This window comes from Aythya fuligula, chromosome 2 (assembly GCF_009819795.1).
Source record: "Aythya fuligula isolate bAytFul2 chromosome 2, bAytFul2.pri, whole genome shotgun sequence".
Lineage (NCBI taxonomy): Eukaryota > Metazoa > Chordata > Aves > Anseriformes > Anatidae > Aythya > Aythya fuligula.
The window spans coordinates 43,888,959-43,915,544 of record NC_045560.1 but is presented as its reverse complement, the minus strand read 5'-3'; the positions used below and the strand labels follow the sequence as shown (position 1 = coordinate 43,915,544).

Below are 26,586 nucleotides of genomic sequence, written 5' to 3'. Positions count from 1 at the left end.
GGGCTGCAGCAGCCGGGCCGCCTCCCCCTGTGCTCGTTGCCGGCTCTCCGAGGGCTGCCCGAGGAGCCAGGCGCAGGTAAGCCCCGACACAAGGCGGTGGAAGCGGCGGCGGCGACCCCCGAGTCCTGCTCGAGGGGCTGCGGGGGGCGCCCCGTGCTCCTGAGGTGTTCTTAGGGGGCGAATCCCCCCCCCCCCTCCTGGAGGCTGAGGCTTTAATTTGGACGGCTTCCGAGCAGTTAGCGGAGCGTTTGGAGCAGGAACAATGATGCTTTTGTCTGGTTATGTAAAGCGTCGCCGCAGATTAGGGAGATTTTGTTGTGTTTTTTTTTTTTTTTCCATCCCCTGTCCAAATAACCGGAGGTAAACTTGCAGGGGGAGAGCTGTCCCAGCACCGGGGAGCCTGCTGCTGCTGCTCCTGGGGAAAATCCTCGCTTAATACCATTGCCACAGGCACTAAGAAGCAAAGGGACCATTGTCCCGCTCTCCTGGATGATAATCAGAAGGTAACTTAAAAGCTGGAGAAATTTATCTCAGCATGTCTTGCCTCTACCTGCACGTAATAACATACTCTTAATAAACTGTATTAATCTCAGTAAGATGCACTTCTCAAACTTCAGCTGTTTTGCTAAACAAAGTAACTTTGACACCCCGTTGGAAGCCAGGGTGGTGTCCCTCAGGTAATGCCTCACCCCAGGTGAAATAACACACTTGGGGTGCTTGCTACTTTGTAAGCTGTAAGAGCCAAGTTTTTTTCAATAAAGTATTCTTGAAAGTGCACCGAAAACCTACGAGGGAACATTGCCCGTATGGATCTTCCCTCTTAATCCCCATTAATCAATCAGGTGCGTGGCTGCAGTTTGATGTGCTGAGTGTTTTATCTCCTGTTTGAAAACGCTCAGTTTACGGATGGATAATCCAGAAATATGAATTCTTCTCTCTGGTAGAAAAAGCTGATTAACTTTTGTGAGTGCCAGCAAACTTTTCAGAAGGCTAACAGGCGTTATTGCATAACAGGCCTTCCCTTTGCTTCTATGTCTCGGTCCAATAAAACACTTGGCAAATAAGTTTTAAAATACCATCACTTGTTTGAAAGTTTTGGACTTAGTGGAGTAAAAAATAACCTGGAATTCCATTAATTGGACAGGCTAATGCTTGAAAAGCTTTATTTTTTTTCTTTTCCATACTTAAGACAAAAACTGAACATCAGGAGAAACAGGAAACATTTTCAATGCAAATTTTTTTTTCCCCTAACTAGAACATCTTTATTCATCTTCTAATCAAAACACAGTAGAAACTCTTAATGTTTGTTAGACTCCTTGCAGTCCGTTTGCAGAGCAAACAGGAAACTGTTCTCTGTGAAACTTTTTCTTTGTGTGATTTCTCAGTTTTGTACTGCTATTCTCACTTTAAAAGTTATCACCCAAGATTTAGAGAAATGCTGGTCTATGCTCATGTTCACTACTAAACAGTTTTTTTCTTTTCTTTTTTTTAAGTGAATGGATGGCCAAAAGCTTTCTTGAGCATTGAGTCGTTGAAATGTTTTGCTGCTTGAGAGTCGTGAGAAGGTAAGGCGTGTTGCTGACTTAATTAGCATGTGTTTAAAAGTTTGCTTATGACTTGCATGCATGTAAAATTGATGAGGTGTTTTTTGTTTAATCCTTACTTCTTTGGCTTTTTCATCTGTACAGCCTGAAGCTATCAACAGAGCATCCAGAGTTGAAAAATGCCCAAAAGCTATGCGCTTGTCCTCAAGCAAGATGCTAAAAAGGCTCTAAACAAAGCAAGGCCTAAATAGCTTAATTATGAGAAAGTGGTATTGTAAACCTGAATACAGTATCCAATATACTGTATTACTGAGGTATTAAAGCTCAGTGTTTAAAAAAGAGTGAATGTATCTGTAGGAGCGAGCTTAATTTAACAAAGCTTTTCAGTGCAAAAAGTTAGGCTTCAGGGAGATGTGAAGAAAAAGTAGAAAGAAAGCTGAAGGGAATTAATCAATAAATTAAATCTGCCCTAGCATACGATTGCATAATGTATTCTAAGAGAGATTGTGTTTCACGTCTTTCATGGAGCGGAGACGGCTGCCCTCGAAGTGGTTATGACCTTGATTTTAACATGAAGCCTTTCTCTGCTCTTCAAATCAGCATGAAGCTCTGGGAACAATCTGTTGCCCCTTCTGCAAGAAGCCATAAGCATCTTCCTTGCATTTTCTCTCCCTAAATTCATTTCGATTCATATATTTTGTCACTTCACTTGAAGGATGCCTCAGAGTTCTGTCTTTCATTTTCGGTGAATGAATTCTTCCTCCTGTCACGCAGACTAATTTTGGCCTTTGAGCGTTTCTCTTTTAAGCAAGTTCAAAATAGACTTTTGGCTGGCATCCTGAGCCTTCCTACTAGCATGACAGAGTTGTTTAGATACAAAACAAGTGCACTGAAGTTGTCCATACTTGGACATTTTTCTTGTAGTATAGCAGATGGAAATGATTAATAATTTCCAGGTGCGTTGGAAACTTTCCCCAAACTACTGGAAGCAGCATGCAACGTAGCTGGAGGGTAAATGTGTACAAACAAGGTGAAACAAGAACCAAACCCTTTACTTCTTTCTTCCCAGCAGCCAGGCCTAGTAGGATGTGGGTTTCTAATGTGGCTGTTAATGAAAATCTGACATCAGATAGGTAACTGGTTGGATTCGCTTTTTTGTTGTTCTTGCTGGAAATAATTTTTTTCACCGTCGTGTCCACTTGCTACAAAAGACAAATATGAAAGATTTTTTTTTTCTCAGCAAAACAGTTGCATTTGTCTTTCCGTGTTCAAAATAATAAAGCCTATGAGCAAGTGGATTTCCCATCTGGTGTGCCTTGTTTCCTTTTTGCCAGGACAGGCAGAGGTTTTTTTTTCCTGTGTCACCGAGCACCTCTGGCACGTTCTTTTTGAGAGCTTTTGCTCTCCATAAAAGCATGATATTGCCAGAGTACTTCACCATCTCCTGCTGTTTCGAGTAGGATCGTGAGCTATAGTGATGACTAATCTTAGAGCCTTTTTCAGACGTGTCCAGCAAGGAGGTAGAAATGTCTGCCAGTAATAAATGACAGACTTCTGTCTTCCGTTTAAATCACACTCACAAAAATTATCTTTAGTCATTAGCAGTTGGAAATTTCATCACTCTTCTTACGTTACAGGTTTTCCTTCCCACTTCTCTACACAAACTTTTCCTGTTTTCAGCAAGCTGACTTTTAAGACCTGCTAATTCAATATTTGCCTTCCTCTTAGAGGCAGAAACCATTAGCTTTAACTGCTTTTATGTTTCTAATTGAAGAGCTCAAAAGGTTGACAGAAGAAAGGTAAAGTAAGGGTCATAGCATCAGCTTAGCAACTCGGCGGTTTCATTTGCCAGTATGAGAAATGCTGTCTGAGCACAGACTTAGGGCTTTTTGGGGGTGGGTTTTAATTAATGAGAGCAGTCAGAAACAGTCTCACGTGTTTCTGTGTCCAAGGTTGGCTTTTTGGTATAGGATGCTGAGCAAATAGCTCTCTACAGTCTTGCTTAATATTACTAACATAGTTTTTTGGTTTTTTTTTATGTGAATTGGAAGCAGCTTTGTTTCTTACCTTCCGTATATTTCTTACTGGGGCTTGCAGTTTGAGTGAATGTTACTGTGAGGAGTGAAACAGTATTGTATTGCTTAACAGAGCAGAATCCCTACCCTTCTGAGTTGCAAAACAAAATTAACGTTAATCACAGAGGAAATGATTAGCCTGTTGAATTTGTTACCCTGTGAAATCAGGTGAAGGAGAAATATATCATTCAATATTCACGCTTTGCCTCTTCTTGCCATTTTTAAATACACTGTAGTGTATGCTGACTTGAATATCAGCTTTAAGCTATGGCAGGAAATGGTGGTGGTCTTTAATTCAGAGCTTGCTTTTTCTTCCATTTCAGTCTTCTGTTGCACAAATGTGCAGTTTGCAGAACTGTTGTTTAATTTATGCATAATTGGAGTTAGTCAATCTTTTGCACTTTCTCTACTTCCTAGAACTTCAATTTGACTTTTTCTTTGTGGTCTTACTTGAAACAATCTTCTTTTCTACCACTGAAATTCAGTTTTGTTGTCTTTCAGTGAAGATCAAAGGACAAAAAAGTGCTGTCATCTTACTAGACGTCTCCTATAAAGGAGTAAATGTTTGGGAAATTAGATTGAATCTGTTTCAAAATTGACGTGACTATGTGACTCTCAAACAAATGCAGAACTTCTTGGTTGAATTGTGGTTATTATATCTGGGAAAAATTTAATACTCCTTGGCACTGCTTGAAGAAAAAATGGGGGGCTGGGTTTTTAACTTGGAGATTCAAAAGTATGCAAGGGTTGTTTTTTAGGAACAGCTGCAAAAAATACCACTAAAGCCAGCCTTTATCATTCTAACTACTTGACTGGGAAATTATCATTTGAGCCTACTTTAGAGGAAAATGTTATTGTACTTAAATGTCTTTAATCAGCCATTAGCATCCACCGTGTCTGGAACCTGTTAGGTTTGCTCTGTATAAATGCAGTTTTGTGAGTCCCAAGGGGAAAAAAAAAAACAGCACTCAGACTTCTAATAACACTTTTAAATGATTACACTTGCAATTGAGAATGTTTACTCCATTCTGTCACAATCTAATGTAATTTATACCAGTTTGTCACTTGATTGGTTGCATCATACATAAACATTTTATTATTTTGTTAGGTTATGTCTGGAGAAGATATTGCTACAATGCATTATTCAGTCAAGAACGTTGTCAGGAGCTGATGCCATCAATGCTCTCAGACCTTTCTATTTTGCTGTGCATCCGGATTTCTTTGGCCAGCATCCCAAAGAAAGGGTAAAAATCTTACAGTGGGATTTCTTTGTAAATGTGGCATGCATCAAGGATGGAAGTGTGCTGTTTTCCTTGCTTTTGGGGTGGGGTAGCATTACAGCTGAATACAGTTACAAAAGAACAAAAAGATTCACTGCTTAATTTATTTTTAGCAAGGATAGATCCTTAAACATTTTTTTTATTAGTCATATTTTCTGTTTAATTCTTGTAATGAACACAATGGAGTCTTTTCAATTTAACTTATAACATTGCTTGAAATGCCATGCATCATATTTGAAATCAATGGATTATTTTCTTAAGTCCTTTTTTGAAAGCCCTAAAAACGGGCTTGGGGAATCCGTCACAGGAATGTACAAGTATGTGCATCATACAGTGTATTCATGCAAGGTAATTATTCATTTATGCTGAGAATATGAACTGTGTCGTTCAGACAAAATTAGCAAAATGCTAATTTTGCGTTTGAGATTAAAAAGGTTTAGATGAGAACTGGCCCATTTGTGTGTGTTTTTTTTTTTAACAGGAAGTAAATGAAAACTCTCTGAAGAGGTTAAATGGCTACTTGGAGAATCTGCAGAAACCAGGATTTCGCTCTTTTAAACCAACTCAGCTTACTTTTTATGTAAGAGAAAGAGAACCAAACTCTTCTAATGTTCAAGAATCCTTCAGTACTTCAGGTGCTTTTATATCATGCAGAATGTATCTTACTGTATTAAAAATCTTGAGAGAATTTTGTGCAGTCTTTGATGCCTTGTGCAGTCATGATGACTTTTCAACTGAATAAAATACTGTCAAACCATGAAAACATGTATTAGATCAGACCAGCTAAGACCATCTTAATTAAACATCTTGAACTTTTAAAAGTACTGAAAGAATGAGAATTTGAGGTTAAATTGCAGTATGATGAAGTAAAAAAACACAAACAAAAAAACACTGATGTAAGTGATAATTGTTGTGCTTTAAATACATTATTTATGTTTAACTTGAACAACAAGAGGGTCCTTGTTTTGCAGACAATATGTAGTACTCAATAGCAGGGTGCCTGTAGGATCAGCAGGAATTTCTTCTGAAAGCAGATGCCATATGTAGTATCTGAAGCTTTAATTCACCACGTGTTCTCTTAGCTTTGAGACTACAGTCAATATTGCCAAGCTCAGAATAGAGGTTTTGATTAATTTGGTTTTATGTATTTGTCTCTCATGAACCAAAATGCCTTATCTGACAGATGAGTTTTATGTTCTGTATTCTGCTAGTCAAAAACTTGAGCAAATTGTGAGGGACCTTACTGCCAGAAAACAAAATTATAACTGTGTTTCAAGAAAATAGTAGCAGTATGTCCAGTCTATTTATGCCAGTTGAACTGTCAGCAGCATTCTGCTTTTGACTCCAGAACTGGCTTGCTTTCTTATTGGGCAGTGAGTCCAATCATTTAACTACTGGACCTTAATTTTAGCCAGTGTGTAAGTGCAAATTCCATGCAAATTGTTGATCAGTAATAATACGAATTCTTTGTTGGACTGCCACTGCTAAAACAAAATAATATTTTCTTGGATTTTGCTGCATCTGCGGCTAGATTTCTGATTTGACCAATGATTCAGATACTTTAAAATGTTTATAGTTCTGGAGATAGATGACTGTAAAGGTTAAACTGCTTTGAATTTTACAGTGAATATTGAAAAAACAAGGCCATAATAATTTCTGCGTATTCGCACCCTTGTTTTTACTTCTTTAAGATGAGAGAAATGTGAATGCGGTTAAAGTAATTCAGTTAAATAATGCTAATTTTTATGACTTGTATTTTTTAGGGTTTCGAGCCGTCAGTTTTACACTACATACTAGAGATCTCCTGAGCACAGTATTAGATATTCTCAACTCCTGCAGTTTGTCTACGGAGCATGTTCAGAGTTTGAATGTGAACTCTCAGCCCCACAAGGAAGCAAAAAGCACACTGAACAGACCAATCAAATGGGATAAAACTTACTATTCGTTTACTGGATTCAAGGATCCTGAGGAAGACCTAGAACAAGCCCAAAGAGTGGAAACTACTTTAACGTATGTAAGGCTTGTATTTGATTTTATTTTTGTAACCTAATAATACGTGAAAGGAGGTAATACATGAAAATTAAGGTCAGAGTGTTTCAAGTTGCCAGATGGCATGGCATTGTGCTTCTAAGGGTCTACCATCAGTTACAAATACTAAACTTGTGTTATATGCAGCATGTTATAATTTAGAAGCTGGTTGTTTATAAGCTGTATGTGCTCCTTTTGGGGGCAGGGTTAAAATCAGCGTATCAAAAACTTTTTTTATAACGATGAGACTTCTGTCACTGGAAAATAAAAAATACCTGTTATCCTACCTAGCATTCCACAACGAAAATCACTATACTACGTACTACTGTAAAACATTTATTAACTGGGATTTAGCAAGTGTATAACATTTTTACTTGTTTTTACACATTGACAAGAAATGACACATTGCAGTTATCTATTAACAGTCTGGTTTTAATACCTAGCCGTTTGGTGCTGGGCTCCTTTTTTTGTTTGCTTTATTCCCTTAGAATACTTTATAAGAATTGAAGTATTCGTTTGTAAAAATGAGTGTGTGGGAATAAGCTTATGCTATCAGCCAAGGCTAAATCTCTTAAAGAGTAGCTTTCTCCTAAAAATAGAATGAACTGTTTATTCAAGGCCTTAGATGTGCACCGTAAGTTGTGTTTCCAGGGTTGTGATTACTGACAAAAGAACGGTAAAACTTTGACCTGTATAATCCGTGCTCATTCCAGCTCTGTAAGAGTTTTGTAACTTGGCCCTTTAGTACCACCTCCTTTATTTGACAGTCTCTTAGGATAATTTATTTATTAAAGACAGATGATTGGGAACTTCTTTCATTAAAGCACTGATGTCTGAAGCAGCTCGCCTAAATAAATAGCACTAATCTGCTGCTCTACACATTTCACACCTCTCAAAGTTTTATAGTTGCAATGTTGTCAAAGTCTTTCCATTCAATCTGATTGCCTAGTCCCCCTGAAGATACAGAGCAGCAGGTTTACCTTTGTAAATATTTTAATGGCAAGCAGTTAGTGCTTTCAGTTTCTGACCTCTACTTTAGAAAGAAAAAATCTCTTTACCTTGTAACTTGAAATAAAACATCAATGTTCGCAGTAAGATGTACTGTTTGTATGAGAGAGAAAATTCAACGTTCTACTTTTTTCCTCTTTTTTTTTTTGAATTTTTTTTTTAGATCCTGGCTAGATGATAATGAAGCAAGTGCAGTTAAAAAGCTAAAGAAGAGTTTGCCACTTAGAAAAGAACTTGAACGTTTAAAATTGGAACTTTCTCATCAACTCCAGCTCTCAGATATCAGGTAATAAATTACCTTATCTGGATTTGCATTAAAACAGCCAAAGTGAGGCATTGTGTAATAGGGTGCCATGAGTTTTAAAGGCGTATTCTGGCAAAGCAGATGTATTTCATGTATGATACTGTTATTGTGTTGAACAAGATTTCTCCAGAAGAATTGTAGCAGGACAAAAGTTCCCTGTTACAATCTGCTCTGAAAGACCTAACATTTGTAACTAAATATGTAGGTTTGCTATGTTTTGAGGAGTTAGGAGCCTTCCAGGAGTTACATTAACCTTCCATCATTTAGGAAAGAATTCAAGTTTCAGGAGGTCTGAAAAATAAATATATTAATAGGAAGCTACTATTTGTGATCCTCCAGCCTAATGCTCTGGTGTTTAAAGGTTGAATGAGAATGTTAGCTTTGTTAATTGAATGTTAATTCAGTACTTTCAATTGAGAGGCAGGTGTTTAGACCTCAGCACTCATAATGGTTGCTTGGGAAGACAAATGCCATAACCAGGAATGGCCGTGTCCCTCTGGTCATCTGGAGTCACCTGTCCTGGCTGTTTCCTCCCACCTTGCCCACCCCCAGTCTGCTCCCTGATGGGGGCAGAGCAGAAGAAAAAGAACCTCAGTGCTGTGCCAGTGCTGCACAGCAATAGCCAAAACATCAGCGTGTTGTCCTTGGTCTTAGTCAAAAATCCAAAGCGCAGGGCTGCTATGAAGATAAGGAAATCCATCCCAGCCAGGCACAGCACAATCCTGGAATGCCAATTTCCCATTCTGAGATAGTTCAATATCAGCCAGCAATTTTTCCAAAGATGAAAAACATCGTTTTTTGATATACTGGCAACTTTTTAATTTAAACACTTTTTGAAATGATTAATTAATAGCTTGTCTCTTCTACATGATGGAAAGAGATGTCAAAACTATGTTTATTAAAGTCACTAATAAAACACCTGGCTACTGAGTGGTTTAACAAAGATGATATTATAGAAGCAAAACTTATTCCACTCCAAATGTGGTTTAAAAAAAAGAAAAGGGCAACTTACTGCTAGAATCATGATATTTTGAGCTAGGAACTTAAAAGACAACTTCCTTTATATACAATATTTGCTGCTCTAGACAAACATTACACAGTGTGCAAACAGAAGCTGCATGCCACATGAGTGGACCGAATCCTGGCTCGTATGTTACTATTTGCTAACTAACCCCCTTTTTATTAGGCAAGAGGTTTAATTTTCAAATTCTGTTCCATCCACCAGCTTTTATATTTATTTTTCTTAGACGAGTTTACTCTTATCTGTTTTTATCCCATATTGTTCTTGGCACTTATTTCAAGGGAGATTGAGAAATTTTATTTAGACATTTATCTCTTCAAATAGCATGACATGGACAGCTTTCTGATAGGTCTTTGCTTTTATCACTGTCGAAGAAGTGTTACTTTGAGTCATTTGAGTTGTAAGGTTCTTGTCTGTATCTCAGCCTGTGTGTTGTTGTTTTGTTATTTTTTTTTATAAAGCTGAAAATGAAATGCTCGCATTTGTATTTTTATCCAGGTGGCAAAGAAGCTGGGGTATTGCTCATCGCTGTAGCCAACTGCACAGTCTAGGTCGCTTAGTCCAACAGAGACCTGAAGTAGTAAAGAATGTTAAAGGTATATTTCCACTGCTTGTTCCATATATCCTAATAGAGTATTGATTCAAAGGCTAACATGACTCTTCTCTGACAAGGGAGCTGTAGTATTTTTTCATGAGTGCTTTTGATAACTGCAAAAAAAACTTGTAGGCTTACTAAAAGGGTGATGAGAATTTACATTTTAAGCTACTGGTTGTTTTCAGTGACCCTTCCTTACAGTGCATTCTCTACACTCAGCTTTTTACTTCTTGATAAATGCAAGAGGAGTGAGGTGAAGGCACAAGACTAAGTACTACAAACAAATGCAAAAAATTCAGACTGTCTTTGAAAGGATAGTGGGGAACGACAGGTTGTTACTCATGGTAGATTCAAGAAAAAAATACTAGTGGTTTTCTAAACGTTCAATATAAGGAGGACTTCACAGAATCCCTTCAAAATTGTATTATCGTGTGTGTTCAATAAAATACTCACAATGAAGTCCCTTCTCAGGAAAAAAATAAAATATTCTGTAAATCTGACAAAATATTCTGTAAATCTGACATACTATTTTTTTTGATATAGCTGTTTGGCCTTGGCAGTAGCTGTTTGCTGTAATTGTAGCTCCACATTTTTTGCCTGTTTCCAGATACTCAGTTTTGAGTGGCTTTCATTTGAGGGTTCATTTAATCCTTTGTCAAAAGACAGAGTGAGTAAAACAATAGGTATAAACTGTGTCAGATTTCAAGTTAGTTTCTTTACCTAAGCATGGTAAGGATGTAAAGTGCTAGAGAGGTGCTAGAGAGGTCGGTCCTGTGACCCTGTTGTAGTCTCCATTTTCAAATGTTTTTAATCATATACTGGACAAATAATTGTGAGTACCTAAAAGTACAGTTGGTCTTGCCTTGGGGTAAGAGGATGGACTAGATGTCTTGAAGTCAGTGTTGCTTGCTCTTAAGTATTTTGGAAACACGATTGCTGAGAGCAGGTTGAAGTGTCTGTATGCTGAGGTAGAGAGATGGGTTCAGGAGAAGCTTTTTTTCTTCCCCTAGGTATGTTTTCAACATAATTAGCTGCCTTTTCCATCTAGACTCTTGAAGAGTAATAACTGGTCTCATAATTGGAAGCCATTATGTTCTAGTCTTTTGTCTATTTTTTCCTGTCTTAGAGATTCCTAATTATTTCAATCTCATCCTTGTAGTTCTTGCGGAGCTTAACATCAAAGATGGAATGATGCTCCCTTTTTGCAGTTGTCCAGTATGCTTCGTTACAAAGACAACACCTGCCCTTTTGATCTCAAAAATGAGTTATTGTGGAGTTACTAGTAGCATTACTTTAACTTACAGCTGGTTCAGCACGCAGCATTATATTTAGTGATTTTAGACAGTTCCAGCCATGTAATGTTAATGCTGCATAACATAGAAATTGTCATCTATTGTTTTACGGCAGCGAAATTAAGTGGCTTTATTTGGTTTTGGTTTTTACACTCTTTAGGTTTGGTGTCTGGTACTTTCCAGATCTTCTATTTAAGCCTTGTCTTGCAGACTAATACATCACACTGAAGACATCTGTTGGAAGTTTATTTTGATAAGTAGTTGCCTCTGCTATTTCCCTCAAGAATACTTGAGAATCTTTGTGCTACACTTAAAAATAGCATTAGACTTTTATGTTGCTTTTATTCTTTCTTAAAAGCAAGCCAATAAAAAACTTAATACGAAGGCATTCCTGATGGCTTGAATGCTGCAGATAGCTTTGTGGAAATAGCGTTGAATGATTGTGCTAATAGGTCTTTGACCAACCTTTTCCACATACTTTAAGTACACAGCATATATTTCTTTGGGTATGTATTATTTGTACAGATTCTTTGAAGATGCAGTCTGCTGCAATTTTCTTTTTTTAAGAACTGTCTTTGTAAGAAAAAGTCTGGTTAACTAAAAAATCTATCAAATCTATCTGTTCAAACAGAGAAAATAAAAGCTAGTTGAGGTTGGCATGGAAAAATTCTGGAACCAGAGTTAAGAATCACTTTTTCAGATTCTGAACAGAAGGAAAGCACCGGTTTATTTTTGTGCAGTGAAAATGTGTTGCTTATGACTTACATGGCTAGACCTTAAATAATTGTGGGAATCATTACAATAACCAAACTTAGTAAAGAGCTTTCTTCAATCTTCAGGGCGCACAGTGGTGTTCACAGACCGTTCAGGTATGAGTGCGGCAGGCCACATAATGCTGGGGACCATGGATGTTCACCATCACTGGACCAAAGTAAGATTTCAAAGCAAGTGATGCTGTTTGCTATGACATCCTTTCTTAAACTGTAACCAAAATATTAATTGTTGCAGATCACTGATGAGTAATTTAAAGGAAATAATGCAGCTGCTATGTTTAGCATAACTGTGTATATTGCATCCCAAATTTAATCCTGTGATGTATTTTTACTAACAATCTCTGTCAGATCTTTACTGCTGCTCCTGCTAACAAAGAAAGTTGTATTCCTGATTAGATGTAAATCAAACTAATTTGTTATGCAAAGCAAGCGTGGTGATGGTATTTGCTTTGGAAGTCAAAGAGGTCTGTATTCAAACCTGAAAACAAGGGCTTTTTATTTAAAAGTGCACCAAAGATTAAATACACAGGAAAAGTTGATGAAGATCTTCATGAGTCTGGTTAGCTACTTGTTTTTTAGAGAGTAGAAACTTCTGTCACATTCTAACCCATTTTAGGAAGCGTTCCTATGTTCTAGTGCTTTATTTAGGAATTACAAAAAACAAAAAGAAAAGGAAGTAATAAAATAATGTCCACATCGGTCTGTAAAATGGTTTATCATAATGGTACCTAGAGGATTTTTGCAGTTTTTCCATACAAGAAATGCAAATGCTGAACCAATGGAAGTTATGCCAAAAGCTGCTTGGATTCCGCTGCTCTGTCATTTCTAGAGAGATTGGAACAATTTCAGAACAGTGGCAGTATTTTTTATATGAAAAGCTGCATTCTAGTAATAATTGGGTAGGTGGTAGGAAGTGACTACTATGGACTTTTCCTTTTTCACTTTCTTCCCTGTTCCAGCCTTCTCCCTGTCACCTACCTTTTGTGTATTGACTCACAAGTCTGAATGTTTCTTAATCTTTTCTGGTGTAGATTTGTAAATCAGGAGCCTCATCCTTCCCTCCCCTCCCTTCAGACTCCAGACAAAATATGTTACGAATCAAATCCTTAGAAAGAGCTTGTTCCAGCAACAGAGACTGCCTTTTTTTTTTTTTTTTTTTAGAGTTGATATAAATTATTCTGTCAAAACCACTCTCATTAACAGTATGTAGAATAACTCTATCACTGTAACTGTGCTGATAAACATTTTACGTAGGCCTTAAATTATAATTGTTTAGGGATCTGAGAGTATTAATTTCCATAGACTGAGAGATAAAGGACATCCATCTATCTTGTTATGGCCTTTTGGTGCCTTTATAGTGTAAATACTGAAAATACTTACAAACATTTTCCGTTATATCTTGCACCAAAATGTATATATGTAATATTTCTAATTTTTTTATATGGTTTGATTAATTTTTTCCCTTGGATCACGTGTTTGCACTGCTCAGTGGCTCCTTTTTTATTTTTATTTTTTAATTTCTTACAATTACAATGTTCTGTGTAACATAGGAAATGTTTGTTTGTGTGTGTGCCTGCACAGATTTTTGAAAGACTGCCAAATTATTACAAACTTCAGAAAAGGCTGCTGTTTTTGGAAGATCGGATAAGCCAACTTCTGGGAGGCATACAAGTTATATACATAGAAGAGCTGCAACCGCTGTTGACTCTAGAAGAGTACTACGAGACGCTGGACTCTTTCTGTAATAAATTACTTGACAGTAGGCTACGTTTTCATCCTCACAGTCTGCGAGGCTTGCAAATGATTCTAGAAAGGTAGGTATTTATAGGGAAGATTTCTTCCTTCTAGAGCTTTTACTGCTGTGGTGGTTTTTTTTGTTTATTTTTTTTGTCACACTGATTATTGCTTTCACTAAGAAGAAAACTAAATTTCAGACTTTCATGTCAGTCTTTTAGTTCTCAAGGTTTTGTATGCCTTTTTGTGGGTTCAGAAGGAGTCGGACTGAAAGATGTTCTGCATGTTTTAATCAACTTCAGAGTCAAAATTAGAGTTTTTATCTTACAGTGTTGTGCTGGTTTAAATCACAGAATGGTTGAGGTTGGAAGTGATCACTGGAGATCTAGTCTGACCCCCCTGCTCAAGCAGGTTCATATAGAGCACACAGCACCAGATTCACATCCAGATGGGCCATAGCGTTCCTCATTGCATCCCTGCATACCCTGATGGCATTCCTATATTCCTCCCATGTGGCCTGTCCCTTCTTCCACATGCTCTTTACTTCCTTTTTCTGTTTTGAGTTTTTCCAGGAGCTCATTGCTCATCTGTGCCCAGGTCTTCTGCCCCCTTTGCTTGGCTTCTTACTTGTAGGGTACACCAATCTTGAGCTTGAAGGAAGTTACACTTGAATATTAACCAGTTCTCAGACCCACCTTCCTTCTAGGGCCCTAACCAGTGGGATCCCTCCAAGTAGTAGGTTCCTGAAAATGCCAGTTTGCTCTCCTGAAGTCCAGGGCTCCAATCCTACTTCTTTCCCTGCTTCCTCCACATAGGATCCTGAACTCCCCCATCTCATGGCCACTGCAGCAAGGCTGCCACCAACCTCTACATCTCCAACTTGTCTTGTTAGCACAAGGTCCAGCAGCACACGTCTCCTCGTTGGCCCATCCACCACCCATTGATCAGTTGACATCAGTGCTCTGAAGGAACCTCCTGAACTGTTTATGCCTACCTGTGTTGTCTTTCCAGCAGACGTCAGGGTGGTTGAAGTCTCCCAGGAGAACCAGGGCCTGTGATTGTGAGGCTACCTCCAGCTGTCTGTAGAAGTCTTGGTGACTTCCTGATCAGGTGGCCTGTAGTAAACCCCCACAGTGGTGTCATCCATGATACCCTGCCCTTTTATCCTTAGCTTCAAGCTCTCAACTCGCTCATAATCCACCCTGTGGTAGAGCTCCATATGTTCCAGTTGTTCTCTCACATAAAGAGTAACTCCACCAGTAAAAGGGTTTGCACCATTAGAACAACGCAGTTAAGTATAAAGGTGTTGGTGTATTTTTTTGATGCTTTTTGACTGAGTTGCCTATGAAAAGTAATGAAAAGATTTATGTGTGATGCTTCTATGTTCTCATAAGCCAAAATTGATTAATTTTTTACCAGCTATTCTGAATATGATATAGTGATATTCTTACTCATAGTTAGAATTCATTCTGAAAGTAATTCATGTCAATGTTTATATGAAAAAAATACCTTGTTTTTATTTCCATCATGTTTCATTACAGTGATAGATATACACCAAGCTTACATGAATTTGGACATTTTACTATCCCAACAGTCTGTGATCCAGCAACCCTTCAATGGTTTATTGTTGCCAAAGCACAGGAAGCAAGAGAGAACCTGAAAAGAAAGGAAGAGTAAGTGTTTATATGACTCAGTATACTTAGCTTTCGAAAATCTTTGTATACTTGTAGCTGTTACAGAACTTTGAAGAAAGTATTTGTGCTCTTCTGGTGGAAATAACTTCTGTTTCTAAAGTAAAAATGTACTTACCAGCTTTACTAAGCTAAAAATTCAAGTGTTCTGTGAACGAACAGTTGTCAGAAAATACCCATCCTTCAGCTGATAGAAATAGTTGTACTTTATTCAGAAATTGTACTTTATTCAGAAATTTTATTCAGAAATTCAGATCCTTGCCTACAAGACACTTTTTTAATGACATCCCAAAAGAAGAGTTTTTCTTTTTTTGTTAACAAAGGAAAATTCTTGCTCTTCTATGGAGTAAGAAAAGCAACATACTTCTACTTATGCTACTTAAATTGCAACAAGAAAATGACAAAACTAAAAACAGCTGAGGCTGACTAGAGAATTGTTATTTCTGGTTGTTTGTCAGTTAGATGAGGAACAGATTAGGTAGCACATAATAAGGGGAAGAGAAAAACTAGGGATATAATGATGGAAAAAAATACATCCTTGGTACTTTTTCACAGGTGCTTGTGAGATGAGAGTGACTACAGTGAGTCTCAGTACCAGCACTTAACATTAAGTCCATAGTATGTAATATCCAGCACACTTGTGAATTTTGTTGTTGACCTTGTGTGTTGTTTGTGTCTTTGAGGATTAAGAAGAGTGTGAAGTAGAGATACCAATTTTATTTCGAATAAAACACTGTGATGGATAACCGAGTGTTACTATCCTTTTACAGGTCGTTACTGCAAGTTTATCTTTCTGCTTTCAAAAGCTTTTAATGAATTGCTGAAACCTCACACTTTGTCATGAGCATATCTATGATCTTATGAAGGTTATTTTAGGAATAAGCCTTACTGAAAGCTTTTATGGTTTTAGCTCTGTTAAGATCTCATTCCTTGGGAGGACTCGTTTGGGAGGACTTTGGTACAGCATGGAGGTTCTTTGGAGTTTTTCCATAATCCAAGCACAGCTATGAAGGGTTGGTTATTTTTGCCAGTGATAACTGTTGAATAGCTCTCTATCCAGCTTTCTGTATGTGACAGCTGGAAAAGTGTTGTCTATAGAGGTTGGGAGGGATGTTGTAGCAAATGTATGCATTTGCATCTGGTAACTCACTCCCCCCCAAAACCCTCACGTTACCCCACATCATAAAGACACTCATCCAGGAATAATGACATCTTTAGGTTAACAGTGAAAGAACTGTGGGGCTCCCCTCAGAGTATAAGCAGCTGTGTTGTAACAATGTAAGAGGCAAGCTAAATATCTCAGCTCTTCTGTGTGTTGCATGATTGCTGGTTTGTATGAAACAGTTGAGAACAGCTATACTCGGTCATATCAAAGGTCTGTTGAAACCCCATCATCTGTTAGCTTATGGAAAGGCTATGTGAATGGGGCAAAATTATGGTGTTCTTTTTACTCTGTACTCCTCTCCAGTTTCTGATAGTCTGTACTTGACTAAGTACTTGAAGCTGGAAGTGTTATCTCATGTTAAAAGCATTCACTAGATCTTTATTCCCTTCTTAATTGTCTAATTATTTTTTGAGCCAGCTTACACTTCGTGGCTTCAAAATATCCTGTGGCAGCAAATTGCGGAGTTGAATTAGGTTTACCACGTGTATGTTGAAGGAGGGAAGAGGTATTCTTTATTTTATAGACCATGGCCTGATGATTTCATTTGGCGTTCTTGTTCTTATGCTGTAGGTAATACAAAACAGTCACTCCGTATTTATTACCTCTTCTTTTTGTGTGTGGGTATGTCATGTTTCTCTGTTAGTGTCTCTTTATTGAAGCTGAAAACCCCTTTTTCCTTTTAATGGTTCCTTGAAAAGAACCCTTTCTGTACTTCTGATTTTCTTTAGCATCTTGTGGCTGTAACGGGGATTTGAGATAAAGGAAAATATTTTGAGATGTACTAGATACACTTTGAACATGCAGGTGAATGTTTTATGTGTGGTAAATAGCATAGCGTAGCTGGAATTCTGTATGACCTGATGTGCTGGAGAGTTTGGACATTGCTGTTCCACAAAATTGTGTTATTTGTGCGGATAATGTCAGTCTTCTAGTATGAATCCACTTCCTCACTTTCAGAAGGTAGCTGTTTTGTATTGTGGTAGAGGTATAAGCGTGCTGAATCTGATCTGAATCTGCATCATACAATCCACAGTTTCAGTCATCTTAATTCTGCAAATTAACTTTACTTCTGAGGAGCTTGAATTTGCTGTGTGACCTGTCTTACTACTCTTTGTTTGGAGTAAATGGAAATAATCATCTGCAAGCTATGAATTTGATATTCTGTATACTTCCTACAATTAGTAAGTTACTACCACACTTAATACACATCAAGAGACTGTATCTGTCATCCCTCAGATTTGATGGCATGCAGAGTACTGTTAAGAAGACAGAGTAGTTACTAACACGGTTTTGCTCTTAAACTCCATACTTCTGAGGTTATTTGAGTACTTCAATGCCTTACATTAAAAATAGACCTCACAGGATTTTTCTTTTGGTATTTTTCTTATTACCTTGTTAGCAAAAAAAAAAAATAATAATAATGATGCAGGCTTTCAAGTGTGTAGGCATGGTGTTGCCCATGGTCATGGAAGAATATGCAGTTTAGCTTCTGAGGCAGATGTGGGTATTGTCCTGCACCAAAATTACAGCTGTACCATACCTGTACATGAAGAAGCGTTACCTTTGTTTACATGTGTGTAATCTGTAAATGTACTTATTTAAAGTTTGGTTCAAGTTAATGGTTTTTGAAAGCTCTAATTTTGTCCTCGTATGTTGTCTTCGTTTGCTAGGATGATGATTACAGAAAAAGAGCTCATTGGTACTTCCACTGAGAAGTTTTCTTTGGACCGGCTGTATAAGGAACCCAGCATTTCCAGTGCACAGATGATAGATTGCTGTAAGCGGCTGCTGGAAGAATCATTACCCTACCTACAAGGCATGCACCTTTGCATTTCACACTTCTACTCCGTGCTGCAGGATGGAGACCTGTGTATACCTTGGAACTGGAAAAGCTGAGGACCTATCTGATAATCAGATGAATTGTTTATTTTCTGTAAGAGGCTATAAATATGAGTGTTTTTAAGAGTAAATTATTTAAATCTGTATTTTGATATCTGTACTCAACCCTCAAATTTTCTTCTAACTGCTGCTCAGAAAGGATTGGGGTCCTAGGCAATTTGCACAATGCACAGTATTGCAAGTTCTAGGTGAAGCATCTGTACATTCTCTGTACTGCTGTAGGAGTCCCAGTGTGTGAAAGCAGTTGCCACACTGCATTTTTGTAGTTAACGGTGAAAAGATATTAAATTGCAAGTCTGCAAAAATGTGCATGTGTGTTTTTAATACACACGAATATTGCCAGACAGACTTCCATGAATATAGAGTATAGTACTCAAACCAGACACTACATATCACCTTAATGGATTTTTTCAATGCAGAAATTGAGTATATAAGTTATCTGGTGGCAATATTGGCATTTCATATTGCTACCTCTTAATGAATTAAAAAAAAAAAAATTACTTCTACTCTGCAGAAGAAAGCAGTACATTAACTTGGTCTCTATAGTACAGTTTCATATGCTGGTCCCATATTGCTGCCTTAGAATTTCAAAACATGCCAGTTGTACTGTCTGCACTTACTGTAGAGGAGATGTTATTCTATTTTTGTTTTCCTGTATTTGTGAAGCAAATACAATTCAAATTTTGTGAAGACTTATCTTTATGTACACTACTACCAGATTGCAAATCCCATTCATGGCACTTAGTGCCTGAGTAGTTTAACGTGACATCTAAGGGAAGGAAGCATTGATTTGAGTGGGGTTGTCTGCAAGTGTTAAGTACTTCTCAGTGAGAGCAAGGAGCTTGCAGTAAGGCTCTGTAGAGCAAACGTGTCTATACTGGTACTTTATTGCTTAAACAAAATGAAAGTGTGTGAATTTGTCAACGCTTTTTCATTGTAATACGTGCCAAGATGTGTTTTGTATCTGGGTTACTACTTTGCAAAATATGCTTTGAGGAAAATCCAACAGCTTAATATTTATGGACTTCACCTATAACAACTGGCAAAAAAAAAAAAAAAAGGATTTTTCTGATGTTTACCTGCCTTATATTTACATCTGTATCGAGGAAGGAAATTGTTGGGGTTCTCTAGTTTTTCAGTTAAAAGGTTCAATTTCAAATTATGATGTTTTTTGTCATCGTTGTTGTTAAGGTTGCAACACTGTGATCTCAAATGTGTCTCTTAAAATGGAGAGGCAGAACTGGAGTTTCTTGGGCCTTTAGTTCAGCCAAATGTTTAGCAATTCCTGCATAAGTCATAAAGTTCAGTTGATAGTTTCTTCTGACTAAACAATTAATTTCTAATGCCTGTTACTTCCCCTCCCTCCACCTAGTATTGACAATAGTGTTTGTGTCCCATTTGAACTAAGCCACTGAGCCAGTCCTGTCACCTGTAGCTCTTCGAAAGTAGGGCAGCTCCTGTAATAAAAGCTGCGTAGCAATTTTCTTCTTCTTCCTTGAATTGAATGCCCCTTTAGAGGCATTCAGGCAAGAAGCAGCTCTCCAATTTCTCTGTAGAAGAGAGGAAATGTTTGATGAGGGAAGGTTAGTAGACTCGATCGAGGGTCTAGATGTGATTGTGACAGGAATCCTGCTAGGGATTGAGTGAGGCTGACATTAATGTCATAAAAAAACAGTGAAAAGACTTATGGACCTTCTCTGAGTCTTAAAGAAGGCAGCTAGAAGTGGCTGGGGAAGGAGAAGTAAGCTGTAAAGAGCCCTTATGAAATGATGTGGGATCTTTCAGCAAGTGTAAAGGGTCTGTCAGGACCCCGGCCTGATAGGAGTAGGCAAGGACGGGCGAGAGGGGATCGGATGATGGAGTTTAAATGTGGAAGTAATGAAAATAATTGCAATTAGACGCTTCCAGTCTGGAATACATCTCATGAGTCTCGCCATTCCATTTAGCAGGGAAGTAGCTAAAATCCTCTGACAAAACATGTCAGCCCCCAAAAGGCTGGCAGCCTGCTCCTTGGATGCTCACTGCCTGGCTGAGTTCTTGGGTTTGTGCAATAAGCCAGTCACGGTTCTGCTGCTGTCTTCCCAGAGAAAGGGGCTGCACGCTACAATCTCTAAAAACTGCTCAAAAATTGAGCAGCAGCAAAAATTAAGATTCTTTCTAGTTCAGTAATTCAACATTGTAAGGTCTGTATCTTAGCTGAATTATAGCACACTTTCTGTGGTTCAATTTTACTGCAGAACGGTTGAGTTTACAAACATGCTGTCCTCACAACCTTCTTTTTCTTAAATATATGTAGGAAAGCCTTGGGGAAAAAACCTGAACTTAATGTGCGTGTCATAGGTATTATTTTATTTTGACAGGTTTGATTTATTTTGAACACTGTCCTGAAAGTAACAGAACTGTCCGTTTAGGTAGCTGTGTGTATGGTTTAAATCTGTCAGAATTATATTTTATGTTACAGTATTTTAATGGGGGGTGGGGAGGGAGAGAAATGGGGCTAGAGTTCTGAAAGCCTTTCATCACAATGGCAGAGTGGAAATGGGAATTTGAAACTGTGACCTGCTTTTAAATGGGGCAGAACACCTCGCCTTCTGCTCAACAGACTGTATGCTGTCAGCTCGTCGTGCCGATAGTTTTAAATGAGTATTAACATCTACCGTGGTGGTTTTTGGTACAGAATTCCTGCTTGCTCTGTGACCAACAAGTGAAAACACGCTCAGTATGAAGTTTCAAGAAGTGTTTGTTTTGAAAACAAATTCTAATGTTAAATTAGGTGGAGTTGGTGTCTTGCTGTTTCAGTCATTAATGTTTGGCTTAATTGGAGTTTTCCTCCTCCTGTTTAGAAATCTGCAATAAATGTTTGAAAGATAAGTAAAAATCTTTCCCAGTGATCAAAGACTTGAAACGTGTGCTGGTCATCCGTCGTGAGTTAATAAACCACGGTGCCCAGATCGTGTCATTCAACCTCTCCGGAAGGTTTATTCTCTTAGTGCAGTTGCCAGAAGGAAATTCAAAGATTCAGTGCTAGAATAAAAGACACGGGGACTTAAGAAAAATAAATTAAAATCACCTTTAATGCGTTATTTTGATGCTGTTTAATACTTTGATCTGGAGATGCATGCAGTGGCAAACAACAATTTCCATTTTGTCAGGTGTATGCTTAACGTTTTATGGCATCAGTTCTGTATGGATTACAGTGCTACAGTTTCCTACGTGTGTTTTAACAGCTTAATATGCAATTTTGATTCTCTGAGCTGTATATAAAAATTGTATGAAATAAGTGAAATAATACCCATCTGGTCACTGTTCTTCTGGCTATTAATTGCTGTGATATGCTTTCAGGGACCGATTGGCTTGTATTCACATTCTGCAAGACACTCAAAATGTTGATTATGAATCTTGAAAAAGACTTAAAACTGGTAAATATCGCAGAAGGTTAGAGCTGATGTATTTAAGCGTGTTTCAAAATGCATCAGAGCTTTTCTTGGAAAATTTGAATGGTTCTGATCGAGATTGTGTACGTTATAGCTAAAAAGCTTTTTTATTGGGAAAATGGTGAAATTTTAAAGCTCATTCATTTAAAATTGTCATTCTGAGAATACAGCATGCATCTGAACAGGGTTATTTTTGTGATTCCTTGGGCTTACACACATGCTGTATGTCTGTAGTACATGGATCCAAAGACGAGACTTCCCTAATATTTCTTTATAAGCATAACAGTGTGGGAATTTGTAACAGAGGAGGCTTAAAATAAATAAATAAAAATCAAATGCAACACAGCTGTGAGAGAGCATGGCTGTAAAAATACTAAGTTAAATTCAGAGATACAGATTGTGCTCTTCTGTTGCATATAAATACAGGAAGAATTTGACTGAGATATGAGGCTAAATTGGGATCTCAATTCTGTGCGTGGAAAAAATGTTCAGATTTTTACCTTGTCCTGTTGAAACTACAGTATATATTGAAGTAACAGAAAAATATTCTTTTGCAGTTTGTCCTTTACAGCTACATATTCCTTACACGATTGCTTAAATACTGAATAATTTAGTACTTCATTTTTGCTAAATCCTCTGATGGGGCGCTGTATGTCTAAGTAGCCAGACTGATTGATTGCGATCTCGGTAATGTCTTAAAAAAAAAAAGAAAAAAAAAAGGCTTTTGATGATATTTTATTTAGTAGAGATGAAATTTAGTATTTTCTTGCTAGCTTTTACATTCTGAAAGTCTCCTTACAATCTTGTTTCCAGCTTTTGGATATTGTGTGTCACCATCTGTTGATACACTTAAATATTTTTTGAACACTTTTGCTTTTCCTAATGTGTTTATCATAAGAGAAGAGGCTTAGATTGGCTCTGTCTATGCTGTGAGTTGTGCTAACTGTAGCCCCACTCCCCCTAGACTCTGCTGCCAACCCCTTTTCAAGCTTCTCTTGGATTTCAACAGCAGAAGTAAAAAAGTTTTGGAACCATGGTAGAGGCCGAAGGTGTGCTGGCTGCAACAACAGCATGAAATGATGTTTAACGTAGAGGTTAGATAAAAGAGCAGGGTTATAATTTTCTTGTTAATTCGTTTCCAACATCCCCACCTAGCTGCTGTGGAGAACAAAAGGCAATTCGATGTAGTTGAAGATCACAGTCCGCTTTAATTTTTTTTGATTAATTCTCCTTAATCATCCACTTTGCTGTTGGATTGTTGTAGGGCCATAGCTGAGCAGTCAGCTCATGCCTGCGGTGGCTGTGCACACCCTCCGCCTGTAACTGGATATTCTGGGACCATTTACTAAAAGCAGCGATCGGATGAGAACCTGATGTCCTCCCTCAAGACCGCCCTGTGATCTGACAGCCACAGTTCAAGATCAAGGCATTTCCTTGATAGCGCTTTGTCCAACCCGCACGTTATTTTACCCATCAGTTTGTCATGCTCCTGGGAACCTCTCATTCGGGGCTGGTTTTTTAATGTCATGTTTCTAGTTCATTAAGTCAGTGGGTCATAGTTCTAGGCTGTTTTTGAATTGTGCTTGTTTTGTACTCTAAGGGCGTAGATGACTCCAGTTTTCCACCCGCGTTCATTTCAAGCAGTCCATCGAGCCAGAGCTATGACTTCTACACAAAGAATGCTCAAAAAAAAAAAAAAAATTTTTTTTAAGAGTAAATGCAGATCCATAAATTTCAGTTTCACACAAGGGAAAATTCCTGGGTGATGTTATCAAAACGGACAATCCCTCCAACAGGTGGTATTTAAAGACAGGGCAGTTGGTGCATTGCATGATCACGTGCATGTTCTCTGTTTAATCTTTGAGCTGGTGAGACCTTTCTGTAAAGGTCACGAAGCTTTAATATGACTAACCAGTTTACAAAGCTTTTAGCAAGAGGGAATCTTGCCTTGGATTGTATTCATATGATGCCTGGAACAGTCTAAGAGCTGGATCTCTTAGAGCCTGTGTTACCAGAAAAGTCAAATTAATTAATCAAAAATCAAATGAATGAACCAAAATTTAAAAGACTGTATGTTTGCAAATGTATTATTACTGTCCAGATCTCTGCTGTCCTGATATGACAGATTCTGGAGTAAAAATAATCTGTGCTGTAAATCGGGATGTACATGCCTTCTGGTTTTGGCCAGAAATCCCCTATATCAATTTTGGAATGGTAAAAAGTGGGTGGACCAAAAGGCCCTGCTGAGACCAGATTTTTGGCTGAGACCAGATCCACCTCCAACAAATTATTTACGTTCTGTAAATTCATCAGCCTAATACACATCTGGACGAGAGACTTCTAAAAACTACTTAAAGCTTCTACTCGAAGTGTTGGTATGAGGCATTATTTAAATTAAAGATATAGGTATGTAATAAGTCGAGAAAGACATGGCATGAAAATAGAAACTACAAACATTTTAAGAAACACCAAGAAGATCACAAATAGATGAATTCATCCCAGATTATATCTAGTGATAATTGAGTCAACCTTTTATCCGTGTGTTACCATATATACATTTCCTTCCTCTTGCCTAGTAATCTCCCTTTGTCACTGGTTGGCCATGGGGCCATGTGCCATAGGTAGGGCTTTCCAAAGAAATGTGGTTGTTCTTGGTGATGCTACCTGGGTGGCCAGCCCTCTAGCAGCCACTGAGACCTTACTGCCTTTGGAGATATCTTCAAATGTCTCGAACCAGTCCTCACAGATCTCTCTCGGAAGCCTTAAAACCTAATTATGTCTTAATTTCAAAGGTCACTTCTGAAAAGCTCCTCTCTCGTCAAGTAAACCACTAGAGCATATAATAAACTCGCTGTATGGGTTCTAGAAATTCCTTCTGGAGAAAAGCAGCACAGCTCTGACCAGGTGAGTGGCTGCTGATTTTCTCCCTCAGAAGATTATTCTTGGGAGGTATTGATAATGGACGAGTTTACTCTAAATATCCGTGTCCAAACAGAACAGTGTTTAAGAATAGAGTGGAAGGGATTAGTTGCTGAGCACATCTCTGTCTTGCTCCTTCCTCTCCCTTCCATTTGCCTCCTTCAGCACCGTTGCTCCTGGGCAAAGGCTTCTCTGTCCTGAGTGAACAGGGACCATCGCCTGGAACAAAGATCATTGAAAAATTACAGTTTCCAGAGCTGCTTTCTGCTTCTGGTGAAATAAAAGCTGCTCTGGGTACAGGCTGTCATCCTGAGCCTTAAAACCTCATGCCCAAATAACGTGGAAAACTCCACCACAGCTTTACAAAATGTGCTTGCGTTTAAATACATCTCTAGAGAGAGTCTGTAGAAATGGTGATTTCTCCGTGACACAGGATGTTTGAAAAGTTCTCTTTTTGTTCTGAAGATACATTTTTCCTTGTTACTTTGCTTTATTACCTTTCTTTCCAAAGATAATCCAGCCTTTCTTGAGGGTAGAGTTAATACTAGGTGAAATGCTATTATGCAGCGATTAATGGCAGCCTAGGTGCAGTTAGCAACTACTTCAAGTGGGCCGGGTTTCCTAATGATTATTTTGTTCTGTGCAAATTTATTCTGCAGACAATTTATTACAGCGAGTTCTTCTCGGTTAATGAATTTCTGAAACGTTTGCAGCATCGCCCCGAGGCGCTGGCAGAAATTGCCTTGTCGCTGCCCGTGTATGACAAAAAACCAACGTGGATGGGATCAGGCAGGTGCCCGGCACACTTGAAAGGTCTGCACGGTTCCTTGCTTCTGGGGGGAAAAAATAAAAAATAAAAAGGGCCTGTGTAAGTGAAGAAGACTGGAAAATGTGAGTGTTACAATCACGCTGCATACTGTTAAAGTTGTGGAGTGAAGTCTGTAGAGGCGTCCCTCTTACCTAGGGCATAACAAATGAGGTGTGAGAAACAAATTGGAGTAACAGTAAGCTCTCCTAATGTCTCCCTTTCTGCTTTATTAGTCATTGTAAACCTCCTGCTACCCAGGTTGCAACCTTGAGATTTAATTTTATTTTATTTTTTACGATGAACATATTTAGAGTGAAATTTCGTGTCCCGTAACTTTAGCCGTAGCCTACGTTATTAAAAATTAATTTAATGGTCCTTGAGGATCCAACTCTGGAGGTAGCAAACAAGCATCTCGGTTATATATTGTCTTCAATTATTCATGGAGAACTATGGGGATTTTCTAGAACATATCTCTAGCAAAGCACAAAGCTGTTCTCCTAATGCCAGCAACAAAGCTCCGCTACTTAGTTTCACAGAAATGGACATGATTTCCCCATTGGGTTTCTCTGTTTGAACTGTGTAATATTTTATCACATTTAATAAAGTTTATTACAAACATGACTTGGGACGAGAAAAATCCTGGTGGTGAGGCTAAAGCATCATTTAATTTTGAAAGGACGTTTTGCCAACAAGAATTTTAATATATCACCATGTGTGTGAGCATAATAAATAGCCCAGCACAAATTACCCAGCAGCGTTATGAATCATTTTCCTGCGCACTAGAGCCATTTCCTCGTCTCTTTGCACTGCTAATTGCGTTTCTTTTATCTTCGGTGTTGTTCTGGTTTAGACCCTGTTGTTGTTGAGACTGCTTTGAAAAGCAAACCTGTTTTCCTCAAGGAAGCTGTTTAATTACGGAGCTGCATCTCCACCCTGGGTAAGGGCCTCGTTCCACCTGGTTTGCCGGAGGTACAGGTGCAAAGGGCTCTATAGGAAGGGTTTATCTGGCAAAAAAA

At 38.2% G+C, this 26,586-nt stretch overlaps 1 protein-coding gene across 2 annotated transcripts; it reads left to right on the top strand.

The window, feature by feature from the left end:
* Positions 1 to 22,512, top strand: TCAIM (T cell activation inhibitor, mitochondrial). Of its 2 annotated transcripts, none has more exons than XM_032182424.1 (11): positions 1 to 76; positions 1,494 to 1,565; positions 4,728 to 4,863; positions 5,381 to 5,534; positions 6,663 to 6,909; positions 8,099 to 8,221; positions 9,759 to 9,856; positions 11,987 to 12,078; positions 13,502 to 13,734; positions 15,196 to 15,327; positions 18,181 to 22,512. In XM_032182424.1, the coding sequence occupies exons 2-11, from the start codon at positions 1,537 to 1,539 to the stop codon at positions 18,404 to 18,406; spliced, it is 1,470 nt and encodes a 489-aa protein (XP_032038315.1). In that variant the 5' UTR covers positions 1 to 76; positions 1,494 to 1,536; the 3' UTR covers positions 18,407 to 22,512. The 2 variants fall into 2 exon arrangements, with proteins under 2 accessions (XP_032038315.1, XP_032038317.1); XM_032182426.1 differs by lacking the exon at positions 1 to 76 and adding an exon at positions 483 to 503.
* The last annotated feature ends 4,074 nt before the right edge of the window (positions 22,513 to 26,586 follow it).